Genomic DNA, 16,784 nt, shown 5'->3' with positions numbered 1-16,784 from the left:
CACCATGTTGCCCAGGCTGGTCCTGAACTCCTGACCTCATGAGATCTACCCGCCTCAGCCTCCCAAAGTGCTGAGATTACAACTGTGAGCCACCATGCCCAGTTGAACTTATTCTTTAAACACTTATATAGTGTTTACTCCATTCCAGTTTCCTCTTCTAGGTACTTTTGAAACTTTTTAAATCCTCATAGTAACCCTTTGGGGGTTGGTACTATTATCCCCATTTCACAGATGGGGAAACTGAGGCATAGGTCATTCAACTACTGAATAGGAGAGCTGGAATTTGAGCCCAGGTCATCTGGCTCTACATTTCTATGCTCAAAACTACTGTCCTTTCGATTATTTGAACTGACCATCCCTGGATCAAAGACTACTGTTCTGATGAAAATCCAGGAGACTGCCTTTGAGGATTAGTCCAAGTAAGTAATGTCCCATTCCTTTTGATAATTGTATCAAGAAACATCTATTAAGTGTTTGATTGCAGAATTTTCTTTGCCAAATGCTTCTTGAGTTTGGAGGTACTTACAAGATAAGGAGTGAGTACCTATCTTTGGTGCATTTGGGTTATCCACATAAAACAGGGGTATCCAATCTTTTAGCTTCCCTGGGCCACACTGGAAGAAGAAGAATTGTCTTGGGCCACATATAAAATACACTAACACTAGCCGGGCACAGTGGCTCACACCTGTAATCTCAGCACTTTGGGAGGCTGAGGCAGGCAGATCACCTAAGGTCGGGGGTTTGAGACCAGCCTGACCAACATGGAGAAACCCTATCTCTAAAGAAAAAATATATATATACATATACTAGCAGTAATGATAGCTAATGAGCTAAACAAAAATCCCAAAACAATCTCCTAATGTTTTAAGAAGTTTATGAATTTGTGTTGGGCCACATTTAAAGCCTTCCTGGGCTGCATGTGGCCCATGGGCCATGGGTTGATGTAAAGCTTACCAAAAGACAAGAGAATGTGAATGCTGCTTCTTTTTTTTTTTTTTTTTTTTGACCCCACCCCACCCCCATAAATGCTTCATATGTCTATAGTGCTCACAGAGTTCATAATTCATCACATTTGATCCCCACATTTTACAAATAATGAAACTGAGGCTCAGAAACGTTGTGACTTTCCAAAAGTCTGAAAGATAACAGAGTTAGTGCTCTAATCTAGTTCTCCTGACTCCAAATCTAGTGATCTTTCCTAAATACTTAACTCCCTTTCCTGCAATAGAAATTTTGCTATTACCTTGGCAACTGCTATGCACAGTGCCTGGAAACCATCTATTGCCTTCTCTGTGTGCCACAAAGTTAGATAAACTGAAGTGACCTTAACCACCAGTCTCCCAGTCAAATTCCCTTCTTTCTGTGCTTCATTTTATTTCTTTCTTTATTTTTAAATTTTTTTTTTTTTTTTTTTTTTTTTTTGAGACGGAGTTTCGCTCTTGTTACCCAGGCTGGAGTGCAATGGCGCGATCTCGGCTCACCGCAACCTCCGCCTCCCGGGTTCAGGCAATTCTCCTGCCTCAGCCTCCTGAGTAGCTGGGATTACAGGCATGCGCCACCACGCCCAGCTATTTTTTTTTGTATTCTTAGTAGAGACGGGGTTTCACCATGCTGACCAGGATGGTCTCGATCTCTTGACTTCGTGATCCACCCGCCTCGGCCTCCCAAAGTGCTGGGATTACAGGCTTGAGCCACCGTGCCCAGCCTATTTTTAAATTTTTGATACAGAGTCTCACTCAGTTGCCGAGGCTGGATTGCAGTAGAGGATCATGACTCACCGCAACCTCCACCTCCAGGTTGAAGCAATTCTCCTACCTCAGCCTCCCGAGTAGCTGGAATAACAGGCATGTGCCATCACACCCTGCTAATTTTTTGTATTTTTAGTAGAGATGGGTTTTCACTATATTGGCCAGGCTGGTCTCAAACTCCTGATCTCAGGTGATCCGCCTGCCTCGGCCTCCCAAAGCACTGGGATTATAGGCATGAGCCACCACGCCCAGCCTGCCCAGGGCAATCTATGCAGGAAGAATGAATGGGTGACAGTGGCATCTTGAAAAGTTGAAGCTGATAGACTGAAGAATGCTGATTACATAGCCCTGAGGCTGCAGAGGAGTAAGTACTCTTTAGTTTTTACAAGCCAAGAATAATATATAAATTAGGTAAGAGAGGGCCAGGCACTGTGGCTCACGCCTGTAATCCCAGCACTTTGGGAAGCTGAGGTGGGCAGATTATGAGGTCAGGAGTTCAAGACCAGCCTGACCAACCTGGTGAAACCCTGTCTCTAATAAAAATACAAAAATTAGCCAGGCATGGTGGCTCATGCCTATAATCCCAGCTACTCAGGAGACTGAGGCTGGAGGGTTGCTTGAATCTGGGAGGTGGAAGCTGCAGTGAGCCAAGATTGAGCCACTGCACTCCAGCCTGGGTAACAGGAGCGAAACTCCGTCTCAAAAAAAAAAAAAAAAAAAAAAAAAAAAGGCCAAGTGCTGTGTAGCTCAGGCCTGTAATCCCAGCAGTTTTGAAGGCCAGGGTGGGCAGATCACGAGGTCAAGAAATCCAGACCATCCTGGCCAACATGGTGAAACTCCGTCCTACTAAAAATACAATTAGCTGGGCGTGGTGGCACGCGCCTGTAGTCCCAGCTACTCCGGAGGCTGTGGCAAGAGAATCACTTGAACCCGAAAGCTGGAGGTTGCAGTGAGCCAAGGTGGCACCACTGCACTCCAGCCTGGCAACAGAGCGAGCCTCTGTCTTAAAAAATCCCTTTTTTCAGGCCAGGCGCGGTGGCTCAAGCCTGTAATCCCAGCACTTTGGGAGGCCGAAGTGGGTGGATCACAAGGTCAAGAGATCGAGACCATCCTGGTCAACATGGTGAAACCCCGTCTCTACCAAAAATACAAAAAATTAGCTGGGCATGGTGGCGCGTGCCTGTAATCCCAGCTACTCAGGAGGCTGAGGCAGGAGAATTGCCTGAACCCAGGAGGCGGAGGTTGCAGTGAGCTGAGATCGCGCCATTGCACTCCAGCCTGGGTAACAAGAGCGAAACTCCGTGCCCCCCCCCCAAAACAACAACAACAACAACAACAAAACAAAACAAAATCCCTTTTTCGCTGGTTGGAAAAAGAAGACTTACGTTTACACTCCGACAAAATCAGAAAGTTGTGCCAGGCCATGTTATAATCAAAAGTTAAATCTGTGCCTGTAATCCCAGCTACTCAGGAGGCTGAGGCAGAAGAACTGCCTGAACCCAGGAGGTGGAGGTTGCGGTGAGCCGAGATCGCGCCATTGCACTCCAGCCTGGGTAACGAGCGAAACTTCGTCTCAAAAAAAAAAAAAAAAGTTAAATCTGTATGATTGGTCTTAATAGGTTTCTAGGGTAGTTAAAAATAAATCGGTAAATTCAACTTAAGTTTCTAACAGGAAACCAGATTGAAACTCTGTTCCATTACCAATAACGTTTGTATGGGATGGTGTGATCCGCAATAGAGTAAGCAGTGATGGGGGCTGGTATAAAGGTCGGGAGAGAGAGACCCTAAAAATCCACCGCCCTTCAGCCGCAGGGGACTTCACGGTGATTAGCCCAAGGTGCCCATCAGCTAGGGCCCGAAGGACCAGACTCGTGCCCCGCCCATCGCTGTCTGAGGTTAGGACAAAGATCGGGAGGTGAGACAACGCAGGGGAGGGCGCCCCAGGGAAGCCGACCAGAGGTCGATTTCTTCAGTTGCGGGCCGCTCCTGGCGCCGAGGAGATGAGACTACGCGAGGCTGGCGGCTTTGTGGCGCGCGGGTTCCAGCGCGGGGGAGGGGAGAGCGGGGGAGCAGAAGTCCCCGCGCCCCTACACGCCGCCCGGCTGCGGGCGCTGCGCATGGCCAGCCGCCTGCCTTCAGGCTTCCCGGCGCGCCTGGATGTGTTCCTGCGGCGGCATTTGCCGCCGGAGGTCTACGACGCCGTCCGCGCCTACGAGCGGTGCATAGTGGTGTCCAACTCGGAGAAACACACCCTCAAGTACGTGGTGCTCAGTGACCGGTTCATCTACCTGACCGAGAACCCGCCCAAATCTATCCGGGAGTTCGTGGCTCTGCGGGACATCGTGGCTATTGACCTGGTGAGCGGCGCGGGTGGGCAGGCGGTCTGAAGAGCGTAGTGAAAACCCCCGGCTGGGCCCCCCAAACCCAGCCCTCCTGCGCGGGGGGAGAAGGGAGACCTGCCTCATCCCGCCCTCGACTTCCCTACTGTTATTTAAGAACGAGGAACACAGGGAAACTGTGGATTGCTGTGAGCACTCCCAATACAGACACCTTTCCCATGCTCCTCGGGTCTGCCTGTCCACCGGTTCTCCCGCCTCCCCTACCCCACGTAGTGCTACAGGTTTGAGAACCAAGCCTCTTATCAAAAATACGCTTTAAAGTTGTTTCTTTGTTAACAAAGCACCTAGTCAGTGTCAGGCTCTGTGCTAGACTCGGAGGATGCAAAACAAAAAACAAAAAAAGCGAAAGACTGCCCCTTCTTAGAAGCAGTTGCTGGAGGGCTAAAAAGCCAACACTCCTGCAAATAAATGCTGTGTGTTAAGTGCTGTTATGTCTCATTTGTTTTTTTGTTACGGATGCTTAGAGCATGTTAGGTGCTCAATAAGAATAAATTCATGAGGCCGGGCACTATGGCTCAAGCCTGTAATCCTAACACTTTGGAAGGCCGAGGTGGATGGACCGATCACCTGAGGTCAAGAATTCGAGACCAGCCTGGCCAATGTGATGAAATGCCGTCTGTACCACAAATACAAAAATTAGCTGGCCGTGGCGGTGTGCATCTATAATCCCAACTACTGGGGAGTCTGAGGCACAAGGATCGCTTGAATATGGGAGGCGAAGGTTGCAGTAAGCCGAGATTGCGCCCCCAGCCCCCAAAGGAATAAAAGCATGAATGAAAAATGTGTTAATGAGACACGCACAGGGCACTTGGCAATCTCAGGTGGCTCACTCCAGTCAAACAGGGCAGGACCTTCTGGAAACATCTTGGAAGGAAAGGCGTAGACGTGGGAGCTGGGCCTGAAAGACATCGGGCCTGGCACAGCCTGTCCTGGGTTTTCGTGTTGTACCCCTTTCCTCCTGGAATAGATTTACCTTGTAAACCAGCAACAGACGGAAAGCACGGTCTCCTCTCCAATTGCTGCTTTCCCCGCCTTGCTTCCTTTGAGCTACTCTCCAGGTGTGTTATTGGTTTTTCCACTGGGGACAGGTGTCTAGCCTTGTTTCTTCATGCCCTTGACTGAGCCCCAAGGGAAAGGTTGTCGAGAAGCTTGATGGAGCTGTTTTCCTGAGAGAGTCATGGCTTGTTTAGAATGAGTCTGTAAAAAAAGAATAAAATTACATGAAAAAAAAAAAGATTTTTTTCTACTCGGAATACCTTTGTGAACTATCACTGTGCCAATTTATTTTCTTCATTGTTGAGAAAAAGTTCGGGGTAATTAAAACATTGTGTTTCCTCACTACCATTGTTTCCATTCTCTCTGTCTCTCTCTTTTTTTTTTTTTGAGACAGAGTCTCGCTCTGTCACCAGGCACCAGGCTGGAGCACAGTGGCGGGATCTCGGCTCACTACAACCTCCGCCTCCTGGGTTCAAGCAGTTCTCCTGCCTCAGCCTCCTGAGTAGCTGGGACTACAGGCACAATGCCCAGCTAATTTTTGTATTTTTAGTAGAGACAGGGTTTCACCATGTTGGCCAGGATGGTCTTGATCTCTTGACCTCGTGATCCGCCTGCCTTGGCCTCCCAAAGTGCTGGGATTACAGGCGTGAGCCACTGTGCCTGGCCTGTTTCCATTCTCTTGAACTAAAACAATATTTTTGGAGACAGTCTCACTCTGTCTGGAGTGCAGTGGCACCATCACGGCTCACTGCTGCCTCAACCTCCAGGGCTTAAGTGATCCCACTTCAGCCTCCCAAGTAACTGGGACTACAGGATCATACCATTACAGCCAGCTAATTTTTCTAATTGTTTTTTCTTGTAGAACCAGGGTCTCGCTGTGTTGCCCAAGCTAGTCGCAAACTCCTGGGCTCAAGCGATCCACTACAGACATGAGCCACCGCACCTGCCTTGAACTACATTTTTTTTTTTTATTTAAATTTTCTTTACTAAAGGTTTTTAAAAACTTTAGACTGGGCAAGGTGGGTCACGCCTGTAATCCTAGAATTTTGGGAGGCCAAGGCGAGGGGATCATGTGAGCCTAAGAGTTAGAGACTTGGGCAACCTAGCAAGATGCTGTCTCTACTAAAATAAAAATAAGTAGCTGTGTATGGTGGTGCATGCCTGTAATCCAAGCTACTTCATAGAGTGAAGTGAGAGGGTACTTTGAGTAAGGAGTTCAAGGCTGCAGTAAGCCATGATCTCACCACTGCACTTCAGCCTGGGTGACAGAGCTAGACTGTCTCTAAACAAACAAAAAACTTTAGATGGGGCCAGGCATGGTAGCTCATGCCTGTAATTCCAGCACTTTGGGAGGCCAAGGCAGGTGAACCACCTCAGGTCAGAAGTTCAAGACCAGCCTGGTCAACATGGTGAAACCTTGTCTCTACTAAAAATACAAAAGTTAGCTGGGCATGGTGGTGCATCCCTGTAATCCCAGCTGCTCGATAGGCTGAGGCAGGAGAATCACCCGAGCCAGGGAGGCAAAGGTTGCAGTGAGCCAAGATTACACCATTGCATGCTAACTTTGGCAATAAGAGCAAAACTCCGTCTCAAAAACAAAAATGAAGAACTTTAAATGCTCAGCTTTTTCTATTGTCTTTAAACATTTATTATTTTGACAAAAAAAATCATGACTTTAGAATATTGTTACTATCCTCCAAAAGAGACATTTATGTATGTCAACAGTGTTGTACATCTCTTGGGGTTTGGTTTGTTTGTTTGTTTGTTTGTTTGTTTTGGAGATAGGGTCTTGCTCTGTTGCCCAGGCTGAAGTGCAGTAGCCTGATCTCAGCTCACTGCAACCTCTGCCTCCCTGGCTTAAGTGATTCTTCTGCCTCAGCCTTCTGAGTAGCTGAGACCACAGGCCCATGCCACCATGCCCGGCTAATTTTTCTATTTTTTTTAGAGATAGGGTTTTGCCATGTTGCCTAGGCTGCTGGGCTCAAGCGATCCACCAGCCTTGGTCTTCCAAAGTGTTGGCATTACAAGCATGAGCCACTGCTTCTGGCTTGTTATTTTATTATTATTATTATTTTCAACCTGTGAGAATCTAAAAAGTACTGTAAAGCTCCTTAGGCCCTGAGCCAAGAATCCTATGAAAAAGGATACCAATTTATTTGTTCATGCTTTATGTACAAGATTTACCTTTCAGGCATAAAGAATGTGTAATGTCTATAAATGTCTTGAAGAAATCTAAGCTTTCAACATTGTTGGTAACTTGAATGTCCATCTTACACAATATAGTTCAACTTTAGAAGTTGTGATAGGCAGAATAATTAAACCTCAAAGATAACTACAGGCTAAATCCCCGGAACCCATGACTAGGTTACATTACATGAAAAAGGAGAATTAAGGTTGCAGATGGAATTAAAGTTGCTAATCATTTGTCCTTAAAATAGGAAAATTAATTTGGATTATCTGGGTGGGCTCAATGTGAAGACATCTTTTTAGATAGAGTCTTGCTGTGTTGCCCAGGCTGCAGTGCAGTGGTGCAATCTCAGCTTACTGAACCTCCGCCTCCTGGGTTCAAGCAATTCTCTCACCTCAGCCTCCCAAGCAGTTGGGACTACAGGCACATGCCACCACGCCCAACTAATTTTTGTATTGGCGAGGCTGGTCTCGAACTCCTGTCCTCAGGTGATCCACCTGCTTCGGCCTGCCAAAGTTTGGAGATCAGAGGCATGAGCTACTTAGCCCAGCCATAAAGACATCTTTAAAGGTGGAAGAGTCCGGGCAGGGTGGTTCACATCTGTAATCCCAGGACTTTGGGAGGCTGAGGTGGGTGGATCACAAAGTCAGGAGTTCAAGACCAGCCTGGCTAACATGGTGAGACCCCCCACTGTCTCTACTGAAAATATAAAAATTGGCCGGGCATGGTAGCACACACCTGTAATCCAAGCTACTCAGAAAGTTGAGACAGGAGAATCGCTTGAACCTGCGAGGAGGAAGTTGCAGTGAGACAAGATCACACCATTGCACTCCAGCCTGGGCAACAGAGTGACATTCTGTCTCAAAAGATATATATATATATATAATTTACAATCACCTTCTTTGCCATTTTATTATCAAAATAATTTTTAAAAATTTTTTAAGTGGAAAAGAGAGGGGCAGAAGAGTCAGTGGCAGACTGATACAGCATGAGAAAAACTTGACTAGCCACTGCTAATTTTGAAGGTGGAAGAAGATCTTTAGCCAAGAAATGTAGGTGGCCTATAGAAGCTAGAAAAGGCAAGGAAATGGATTTTCCCTTAGAGCTCCCAGAAAGTCCTGCCAACACATTAATTTATTTAGTAGAGATCCTAGCACTTTGGGAGGCTGCCATGGGGGTCTTGCCATGTTTCCCAGGCTGGTCTTGAACTCCTGTCCTCAAATGATCCTCCCACCTCAAGAGGATTCTAAAGTTTGTAATTGCCCAGTGGATTCACCTTGCCCACTGCCTACACAGAGCCAATTTATTAAGACAGGGGAATCGCAATAGAGAAAGAGTAATTCATGTAGAGCAGAGCAGGCTGTGCAGGAGACTTGAGTTTTATTATTACTCCAATCAGTCTCCCTGAGCATTCAGGGATCAGAGTTTTTAAGGACAACTTGGTGAGTGTGGGGTTGGAAGCCAGGGAGCCAGAAGTGCTGATTGTTTAGGTAGGAGATGAAATCATAGGGAATTGAAGCAGTCCTCCTGTACTGAGTCAGTTCCTGGATGGGGGCCACAAGATCAGATGAGCCAGTTAATCGATCTGAGTGGTACCAGCTGATACATCAAGTTTAGGATTTGCAAAATATCTCGAGTACTGATGTTAGGAATGAATAAAGTCCTTTATGCCTGTGAGCCCCAGCCCTCCTTGTTCCATGTTAGGCCAGATTAACTCTAGTTCCTGACATATGTCACAGTTAGCTCGGGGGGAAAAAAGCCCCTACAAATAATACACATAAAAATTCTATTCCCCTCGCAAAGGAAAAAATAATTAGATTAGGCACAGTGACTCATGCTGTAATCCCAGCACTTTGGGAGGCCAAGGTGAGTGGATCACCTGAGATCAGGAGTTCAAGACCAGCCTGGCCAACATGGTGATGGTGAAACCCCATCTCTACTAAAAATACAAAAAAAAAAAAAAAAAAAAAAAAAAGTAGCTGGGTGCAGTGGCATTTGCCTGTAATCCCAACTCTTAGGAGGCTGAGGCAGGCAGAACCCAGGAGGTGGAGGTTGCAGTGAGCCAAGATCACACCTCTACCCTCCAGCATGGGTGACAGAGTGAGACTTTGATTCAAAAAAAAAAAAAAAAATTAAAGGTAAGAGCAACAAAAAGTTAGACCAGACTCTACACATATTTGTCTTGAAGAAGGGTACAAGTGAGATTTCCCTTCCAGCAAAAATGAGCTTGAAGTGCACTTGAGATCTCAGTATATGTTTGATGTGGTTCATTTTCTCAAAAAAATGAGTTTCCAAGTTACTTGGGCAGAGATTTTATAAAAGGCTGACATTTTCTTTAAAAGTTACTTTTGAAAGAGTTCTCTAGAGTTCTGCCGTTGGGTGCATCAGAATACTATTTAAGCCCTTCTAAGGTTAGGCGCTTTATTTTTATTTTTTGAGCAGGAGTCTCACTTTCTTGCCCAGGCTGGAGTGTGGTGATGTGACCTTGGCCCACTGCAACTTCTACTTTCTGAGTTCAAGCGATTCTCCTGCCTCAGCCTCCCAAGTAGCTGAGATTACAGGCACTCACCACCGCACCCAGCTAATTTTTGTATTTTTAGTAGAGGCAGGGTTTCACCATGTTGGCCAGGCGGGTCTCAAACTCCTGACTTCAGGTGATCCACCCACCTTGGCCTCCCAAAGTGCTGGGATTACAGGCATGAGCCACCATGCCAAGCCAGTTAGATACATTTTTAAGTGTGAGAACAAATAACACAGAGCAGTTTATAAATTTCCTATGGATCACTGTCCTTCAAAGCCACCCCATCCCCTTCAGGAAAGAAAACCTGTCAACTCCAGCAGCCCTTGCCTCTCTTTTTCCTTATCCTTACACCCCTCCCCACCACCCCTTCCTCTCTAGGTATCCCAGGCTCTATGAGGCCTCTTGAACACGCAACAAATGATCAAATACACCTTTTACAGCTTGGCCTATTTGCTTGCCATGAATAGTTTGTCTTCCTTCAAGGCAATTGAGATCATCACTTTTTTTTTTTTTTTTGAGAGAGTTTCCTTCTTGTTGCCCAGGCTGGAGTGCAATGGTGTGATCTTGGCTCACCGCAACCTCTGCCTCCCAGATTCAAGCTATTCTCCTGTCTCAGGCTTCTGAGTAGCTGGGATTACAGGTACATGCTGCCACACCCAGCTAATTTTGTATTTTCAGTAGAGACAGTATTTCTCCACATTGGTCAGGCTGGTCTCGAATTCCTGACCTCATATGATCTGCCCACCTTGGCCTCCCAAAGTGCTGGGAGTACAGGCATAAGCCACCGTGCCCAGCCAAGATCATCACATTTTTAATCACTTGTTTAATCCTTGGTGACATTATTGAACACCTACTACTTGCTATGCAGTCTAAAACATAATAATACAATCCTTTTCTAAAGGAGACAGTCACTGAAACATAATAGTTCATAACAGTAGAATCTCCAAGAGAGATATTTCTAGGATACTATAATACCAGCTGGGTGCAATGGCTCATGCCTGTAATCCCAGCACTTTGGGAGGCCAAGGCAGATGGATCACCTGGGGTCAGGAGTTCGAGACCAGGTCTGACCAACATGGAGAAACACTGTCTCTATTTTTTTGAAAATGCTATGATACCACAAAATACTGTCTTCTGATTTTGATCGGAAAGAGGAAGAGGACGTAAAGAATAGATTAAAGAGGTAGAATAGTGTAAGGTGCCTAAGAACACAGCCTCTGAAGTCAGATTGCTTGTCTTCAAATCCCAGTCCTGCCACAACCTTGGAAAAACTACTTAACTTCTCTCTGTCACAGTTCCTTCATCTATGAAATTGAGAAAATAATAAGAACTAACTCTTAGCCGGGCGCGGTGGCTCAAGCCTGTAATCCTAGCACTTTGGGAGGCCGAGGCGGATGGATCACGAGGTCAAGAGATCGAGACCATCCTGGTCAACATGGTGAAACCTTGTCTCTACTAAAAATACAAAAAATTAGCCGGGCATGGTGGCGCATGCCTGTAATCCCAGCTACTCAGGAGGCTGAGGCAGGAGAATTGCCTGAACCCAGGAGGCGGAGGTTGCGGTGAGCCGAGATGGCGCCATTGCACTCCAGCCTGAGTAACAAGAGCAAAACTCCGTCTCAAAAAAAAAAAAAAAGGGGCCTCCCAAAGTGCTGGGGTTACAGGAGTGAGCCACCACGCCCGATCAAAACCTAGAAACTTTTGTTTTTTTAAGACAGGGTTTCACCATGTTGACCAGGCTGGTCTTGAACTCCTGACCTCAGGTGATCCACCTGCCTTGGCCTCCAAAGTGCTTGGATTACAGGTGTGAGCCACTGCGCCTGGCCACATGTATATATATATATTTTTTGAGACGGAGTTTTGCTCTTGTTACCCAGGCTGGAGTGCAATGGCGCGATCTCAGCTCACCGCAACCTCCGCCTCCTGGGTTCAGGCAATTCTCCTGCCTCAGCCTCCTGAGTAACTGGGATTACAGGCACACGCCACCATGCCCAGCTAATTTTTTTGTATTTTTAGTAGAGACGGGGTTTCACCATGTTGATCAGGATGGTCTCGATCTCTTGACCTCGTGATCCACCTGCCTCAGCCTCCCAAAGTGCTGGGATTACAGGCTTGAGCCACCGCGCCCGGCTCACATGTATATATTTTTTGAGACAGAGTCTTGCTCTGTCGCCTAGGCTGGAATGCAGTGACGCAATCTCGGTTCACTGCAAATTCTGCCTCCCGGTTTCAAGTGAATCTCTTGCGTCAGCCTCCCTAGTAGCTGTAATTACAGGCATCTGCCACCATGTCTGGCTGATTTTTTGTATTTTTAGTAGAGATGGGGCTTCACCGTGTTGGTCAGGCTGGTCTCGAACTACTGACCTCGTGATCCATCCGCCTTGGCCTCCCAAAGTGCTGGGATTACAGGCATGAGCCACTGCGCCTTGCCAAAAGACCAACATTTTGTGGTATTTTTCTTTTTTAGGAACCTGTTGAGAAATCTCAAAGATGTTTTAAACGTAAAATATATCCTAAGATTTTAATGTATTTCTTTCTTAGAATCGTATTTGTGGAAGGCAAAAATCAACTGTTTATTAAAGGAGATTTTGACTTTTGTTTAAGAGAGAATCATGGGTGCCTGAGAAATAATACCTGGTTACCTAGTTAGTCAAAGTGACAATAAAACATTTAGTAATAGACATGGAAAGCAACATGCTTGAAAAGAACCTCTTTCACAAGCACAGAAACTTTGTAAACGAGTACATTCATTAACATGACCAAAATATATAATCTTTCTGTAATATATAAAAATAAGCTTAAGTGTATGTATTAATTTTTTTTGAGACAGAGTCTTGCCCTGTCGCCCAGGCTGGAGCGCAGTGGCACAATGTCGGCTCACTGCAACCTCTGCCTCCCAGGTTCGAGTAATTCTCCTGCCTCAGACTCCCGAGTAGCTGGAATTACAGGTGCGTGCCAGCAAGCCTAGCTAATTTTTTCATTTCTTTAGTAGAGACAGGGTTTCACCATGTTGGTCAGGCTGGTCCCGAACTGCTGACTTCAGGTGATCCAACTGCCTCAGCATCCCAAAGTACTGGGATTACAGGCAGAAGCCACCACACCCAGCCTACCCTCACCTTTTCAAAAAGAGATGGGGTCTTGCTATGTTGCCCAGACTGGGTTATAGTGGTTATTCACAGAGAAGTGCACTGCACAGATCATAGCACACTACAGACGCAAACTCCTGGACTCTAGTGATTTCCCCTGCCTCAGCCTGTCTCACTCTTAGCTTTTCAATCAAATACTACTGCTGCTTGTTATAGAAAGCAAAGTAGACTGTTACAGAGAAGATTTAAATGTCCTATTTATTTATTGAGACCTTTTCCCTTTTAAATCAAGAACAGAGAACAGAGCACGTTGGAGAGAACATTTCCAGTAGTTCAAACCTAGATGTTTGCCTTCACAGAATCTCTGTAGACTGTTACCTATAAATGGACGTACTCTCCTTCATAGAAAAATCTTTTTTTTTTTTTTTTTTGAGACGGAGTTTCGCTCTTGTTACCCAGGCTGGAGTGCAATGGCTCGATCTCGGCTCACCGCAACCTCCGCCTCCTGGGTTCAGGCAATTCTCCTGCCTCAGCCTCCTGAGTAGCTGGGATTACAGGCACGTGCCACCATGCCCAGCTAATTTTTTGTATTTTTAGTAGAGACGGGGTTTCACCATGTTGACCAGGATGGTCTCGATCTCTCGACCTCGTGATCCACCCGCCTCGGCCTCCCAAAGTGCTGGGATTACAGGCTTGAGCCACCGCGCCCGGCCCATAGAAAAATCTTAGTGTAAAATCAATTAATTATACATTTTTGAGACCTTTATGAAAAACTTATTTTTAAAATGGAATTAGACTGGGTACAGTGGCTCCTGCCTGTAATCTCAGCACTTTGGGAGCCCGAGGCAGGCAGATCACCTGAGGTCAGGAGTTTAAGACCAGCATGTCCAGCATAGTGAAACCCCATCTCTACAAAAATACAAAAATCAGCTGGGCATAATGGCAGGTACCTGTAATGCCAGCTACTCAGGAGGCTGAGGCACAAGAATTGTTTGAACCCAGGAGGCAGAGGTTGCAGTGGGCAGAGATTGTGCCATTGTACCCCAGCCTGGGTGACAGAGGGAGACTCCATCTCAAAAAAATAAATAAAATAAAATGGAAGTGGAGAGGGATATATTTTTGAAGCAAGAGCGCCCGAGGGAAACAGACCTCTCTAACACAGAACTGGGAAGGAAGAGGTGATTTATTTGGCTCAGAGCAAGATGGCATAGTTGCCTAACAGCCAAGCTAGTCTAACAAAGGAAATCTCTGCCTTTATAAAGGCTCACAATTCTAGATATTACAGGTGAAAGCCTCTCGGGTTTACAGCTCTATAATTTACATGTGAAAGGGTCTTAGGCTTACTACTCTAGAATTTACATGTGAAAGGGCCTGGGGCCATGGCGTAGGGTGGGATATAGTGACTTAGGTGGGGGTTTGATTGTGTTTAAGTAAAAACAATGCCTTCCAGAAAGATATCCTCCATACCATGTCTGTGATTTATAACAGGGTGATTAAAGGTGGTGCCTGGTCTGCCAGCCCTAACTTCCCCTATTGAAATGCAACGTGGAAGTGAAGAGGGAGGTGGTCTTAAATGCTTAAGAGTGATTAAGGGTTTCCTTCCTCATTTTGACAAATACTGTAACAAAACATTGTTACTATTTATGTAGCAATTCTTTTTTTTTTTTTTTTTTTGAGACGGAGTTTCGCTCTTGTTACCCAGGCTGGAGTGCAATGGCGCAATCTCAGCTCACTGCAACCTCCGCCTCCCGGGTTCAGGCAATTCTCCTGCCTCAGCCTCCTGAGTAGCTGGGATTACAGGCAGGTCCCACCATGCCCAGCTAATTTTTTGTATTTTTAGTAGAGACGGGGTTTCACCATGTTGACCAGGATGGTCTCGATCTCTTGACCTCGTGATCCACCCGCCTCGGCCTCCCAAAGTGCTGGGATTACAGGCTTGAGCCACCGCGCCCGGCCAATGTAGCAATTCTATAGTGTAAATAGTTTCTTGGGTTCTGTTGCTGAGCACATTTTAGAAAGTACTAAAACAAATAGAGAAATAATTGAGAAACCTAACAACAAGAAAAGGAAGATGTCCCAGTGGAGAAAATGAAGGGGGAAAAAACAAAAACAAACAAACAAAACTCAGTTTAAACTTGCCCTTGGGCCAGGTGCAGTGGCTCATGTCTGTAATTCCAGCACTTTGGGAGGCTGAGGCGGGTGGATCACATGAGGTCAGGAGTTCGAGACCAGCCCGGCCAACATGGTGAAACCCTGTCTCTTCTTAAAAAAAAAAACAAAAAAAAAAAAACAAAACAAAACCAGGTGTGGTGGCTCATGCCTGTAATCCCAGCTACTCAGGAGGCTGAGGTAGGAGAATCACTTGAACCCAGGAGGCAGAGATTGCAATTAGCCGAGATCAGGCCAGTGCACTCCAGCCTGGGTGACAGGTCGGGACTGTTTTGAAAAATACACACACACACACACACACACACACACACACACACACGTCCTTGGCTTTGGGGGATTTATTACACCAAAATAGGTAAACAGTTGTATTTGGCTTCAATAAGGTGAATTAATTTTTTTTCCAGATTGATGATTACCCAGAATTTTTGAGTGCACCAGATAGAGAAATCAGCCAACACATTCGTATCATCTATTCTTCAACTGTTTTGAAAAAAGAGTGCAAAAAGTCAAAAGATGTCAAGAAATTCCTATTTCCATTTCATCATACTAAAGCTAACAAGAAAGGTACTTCCTGTCTATGTCTGGATCTAAGGCAAAAAAAGGGCATGTAACATAATTCTTAAAATTGATGCAGGATATTTTGCTCCCTAGTTCAGGTAAAATCCAGGTTTTTATCACACAGCCAGGAAAATTTATGCATGTGGACACACTGAAAGATGTGGATTCATGAAAAGTGGAGAGAGTGGAATTTATTAAAAGAAAGCTCTCAGTGAAAAAAAAGGGGGTCTGGCCAACTGGCTCCCACCTCACAGATGATCAGTCCGTCACACACAAGAGCTGAAGAGGCCAGGCTCATCCTCCCTGCACAAGGCTCTAATTCCTGGTGGCTCTACCCTACCCTCCCAGTGGGCATGTGGGCCCACCATCCAGTTTTTTTTTTTCTGTAGAGATGGGGTTTTACCATGTTGGCCAGGCTGGTTTTGAACTTCTGACATCATGATTTGCCCACCTTGGCCTCCCAAAGTGCTGGGATTACAGGCGTGAGCCACCGCATCTGGCCTCAAAACAATCCTTTAACACTAGGCAAAAATTTACATTTTGATAACATCTGCATTTTACCAATAACCTTTCAGGCTATTCTTATCTCTCAAAGATTAAAGTTATTTGAACTAAAAGGTACCACAGCTTTTATCTTCCCTTTAAAACATATTTGATCCAAGTGCTTATCCTTAAGTCAATTAATAAGAGCTCTATTTTAGACATCACACACATAAAACATGTATAACTAGACAGACAGGCAGAAGAAGATCCAGAAGATCCAGTAGCTGAAAGATTTTTCATTCACCCATCTTCTAATTGGATTATTGGCCTCTGGGTGGAGCTCTTTAAGGGTAATGCTACAGAAGAATGTAGCTTCTAGGTCCTAATAAACAGGTATGGCTTGAAGACAAAAATAGATTTTGAGAGGGATCTACCTGCTTCTGATCCTTGGGGTTCCATGAGGAAAACAGAGTCGTCTCCCAAAATGGAATTTGTGGCATCTTTTCTGCTTTTCCCAAGGAGTCCTATGTCATCAGATGAGGCCAGGCTCATCCCTCCTGCACAAGCTGTGATTTCAGGGGTGGCTCCGACCTACTCTCCCAGTGCACAGGCAGGCCCTCAGTCCATTGCGGGCAT

The 16,784-nt window shown here is 45.8% G+C and overlaps 2 protein-coding genes across 2 annotated transcripts in view; one reads left to right on the top strand and one right to left on the bottom strand.

Annotated features, from left to right (window-relative positions):
- Positions 1–5,331, bottom strand: part of XPOT (exportin for tRNA) — a 59,288-nt gene extending 53,957 nt beyond the window's left edge. Inside the window, exon 1 of the mRNA XM_074402842.1 lies at positions 5,121–5,331. The gene's annotated coding sequence lies outside the window, so the exon portion shown is untranslated. The remainder of the gene's footprint in view (positions 1–5,120) is intronic.
- Positions 3,677–16,784, top strand: part of C7H12orf56 (chromosome 7 C12orf56 homolog) — a 92,218-nt gene continuing 79,110 nt past the window's right edge. Inside the window, exons 1-2 of the mRNA XM_074402848.1 lie at positions 3,677–4,105; positions 15,512–15,671. Coding sequence (XP_074258949.1) covers positions 3,749–4,105; positions 15,512–15,671 — 517 coding nt within the window. The 5' untranslated portion in view covers positions 3,677–3,748. The remainder of the gene's footprint in view (positions 4,106–15,511; positions 15,672–16,784) is intronic.

This window comes from Saimiri boliviensis, chromosome 7 (assembly GCF_048565385.1).
Source record: "Saimiri boliviensis isolate mSaiBol1 chromosome 7, mSaiBol1.pri, whole genome shotgun sequence".
In the NCBI taxonomy this organism is placed as follows: Eukaryota; Metazoa; Chordata; class Mammalia; order Primates; family Cebidae; genus Saimiri; species Saimiri boliviensis.
This window is presented reverse-complemented; position numbering and strand designations above follow the sequence as displayed.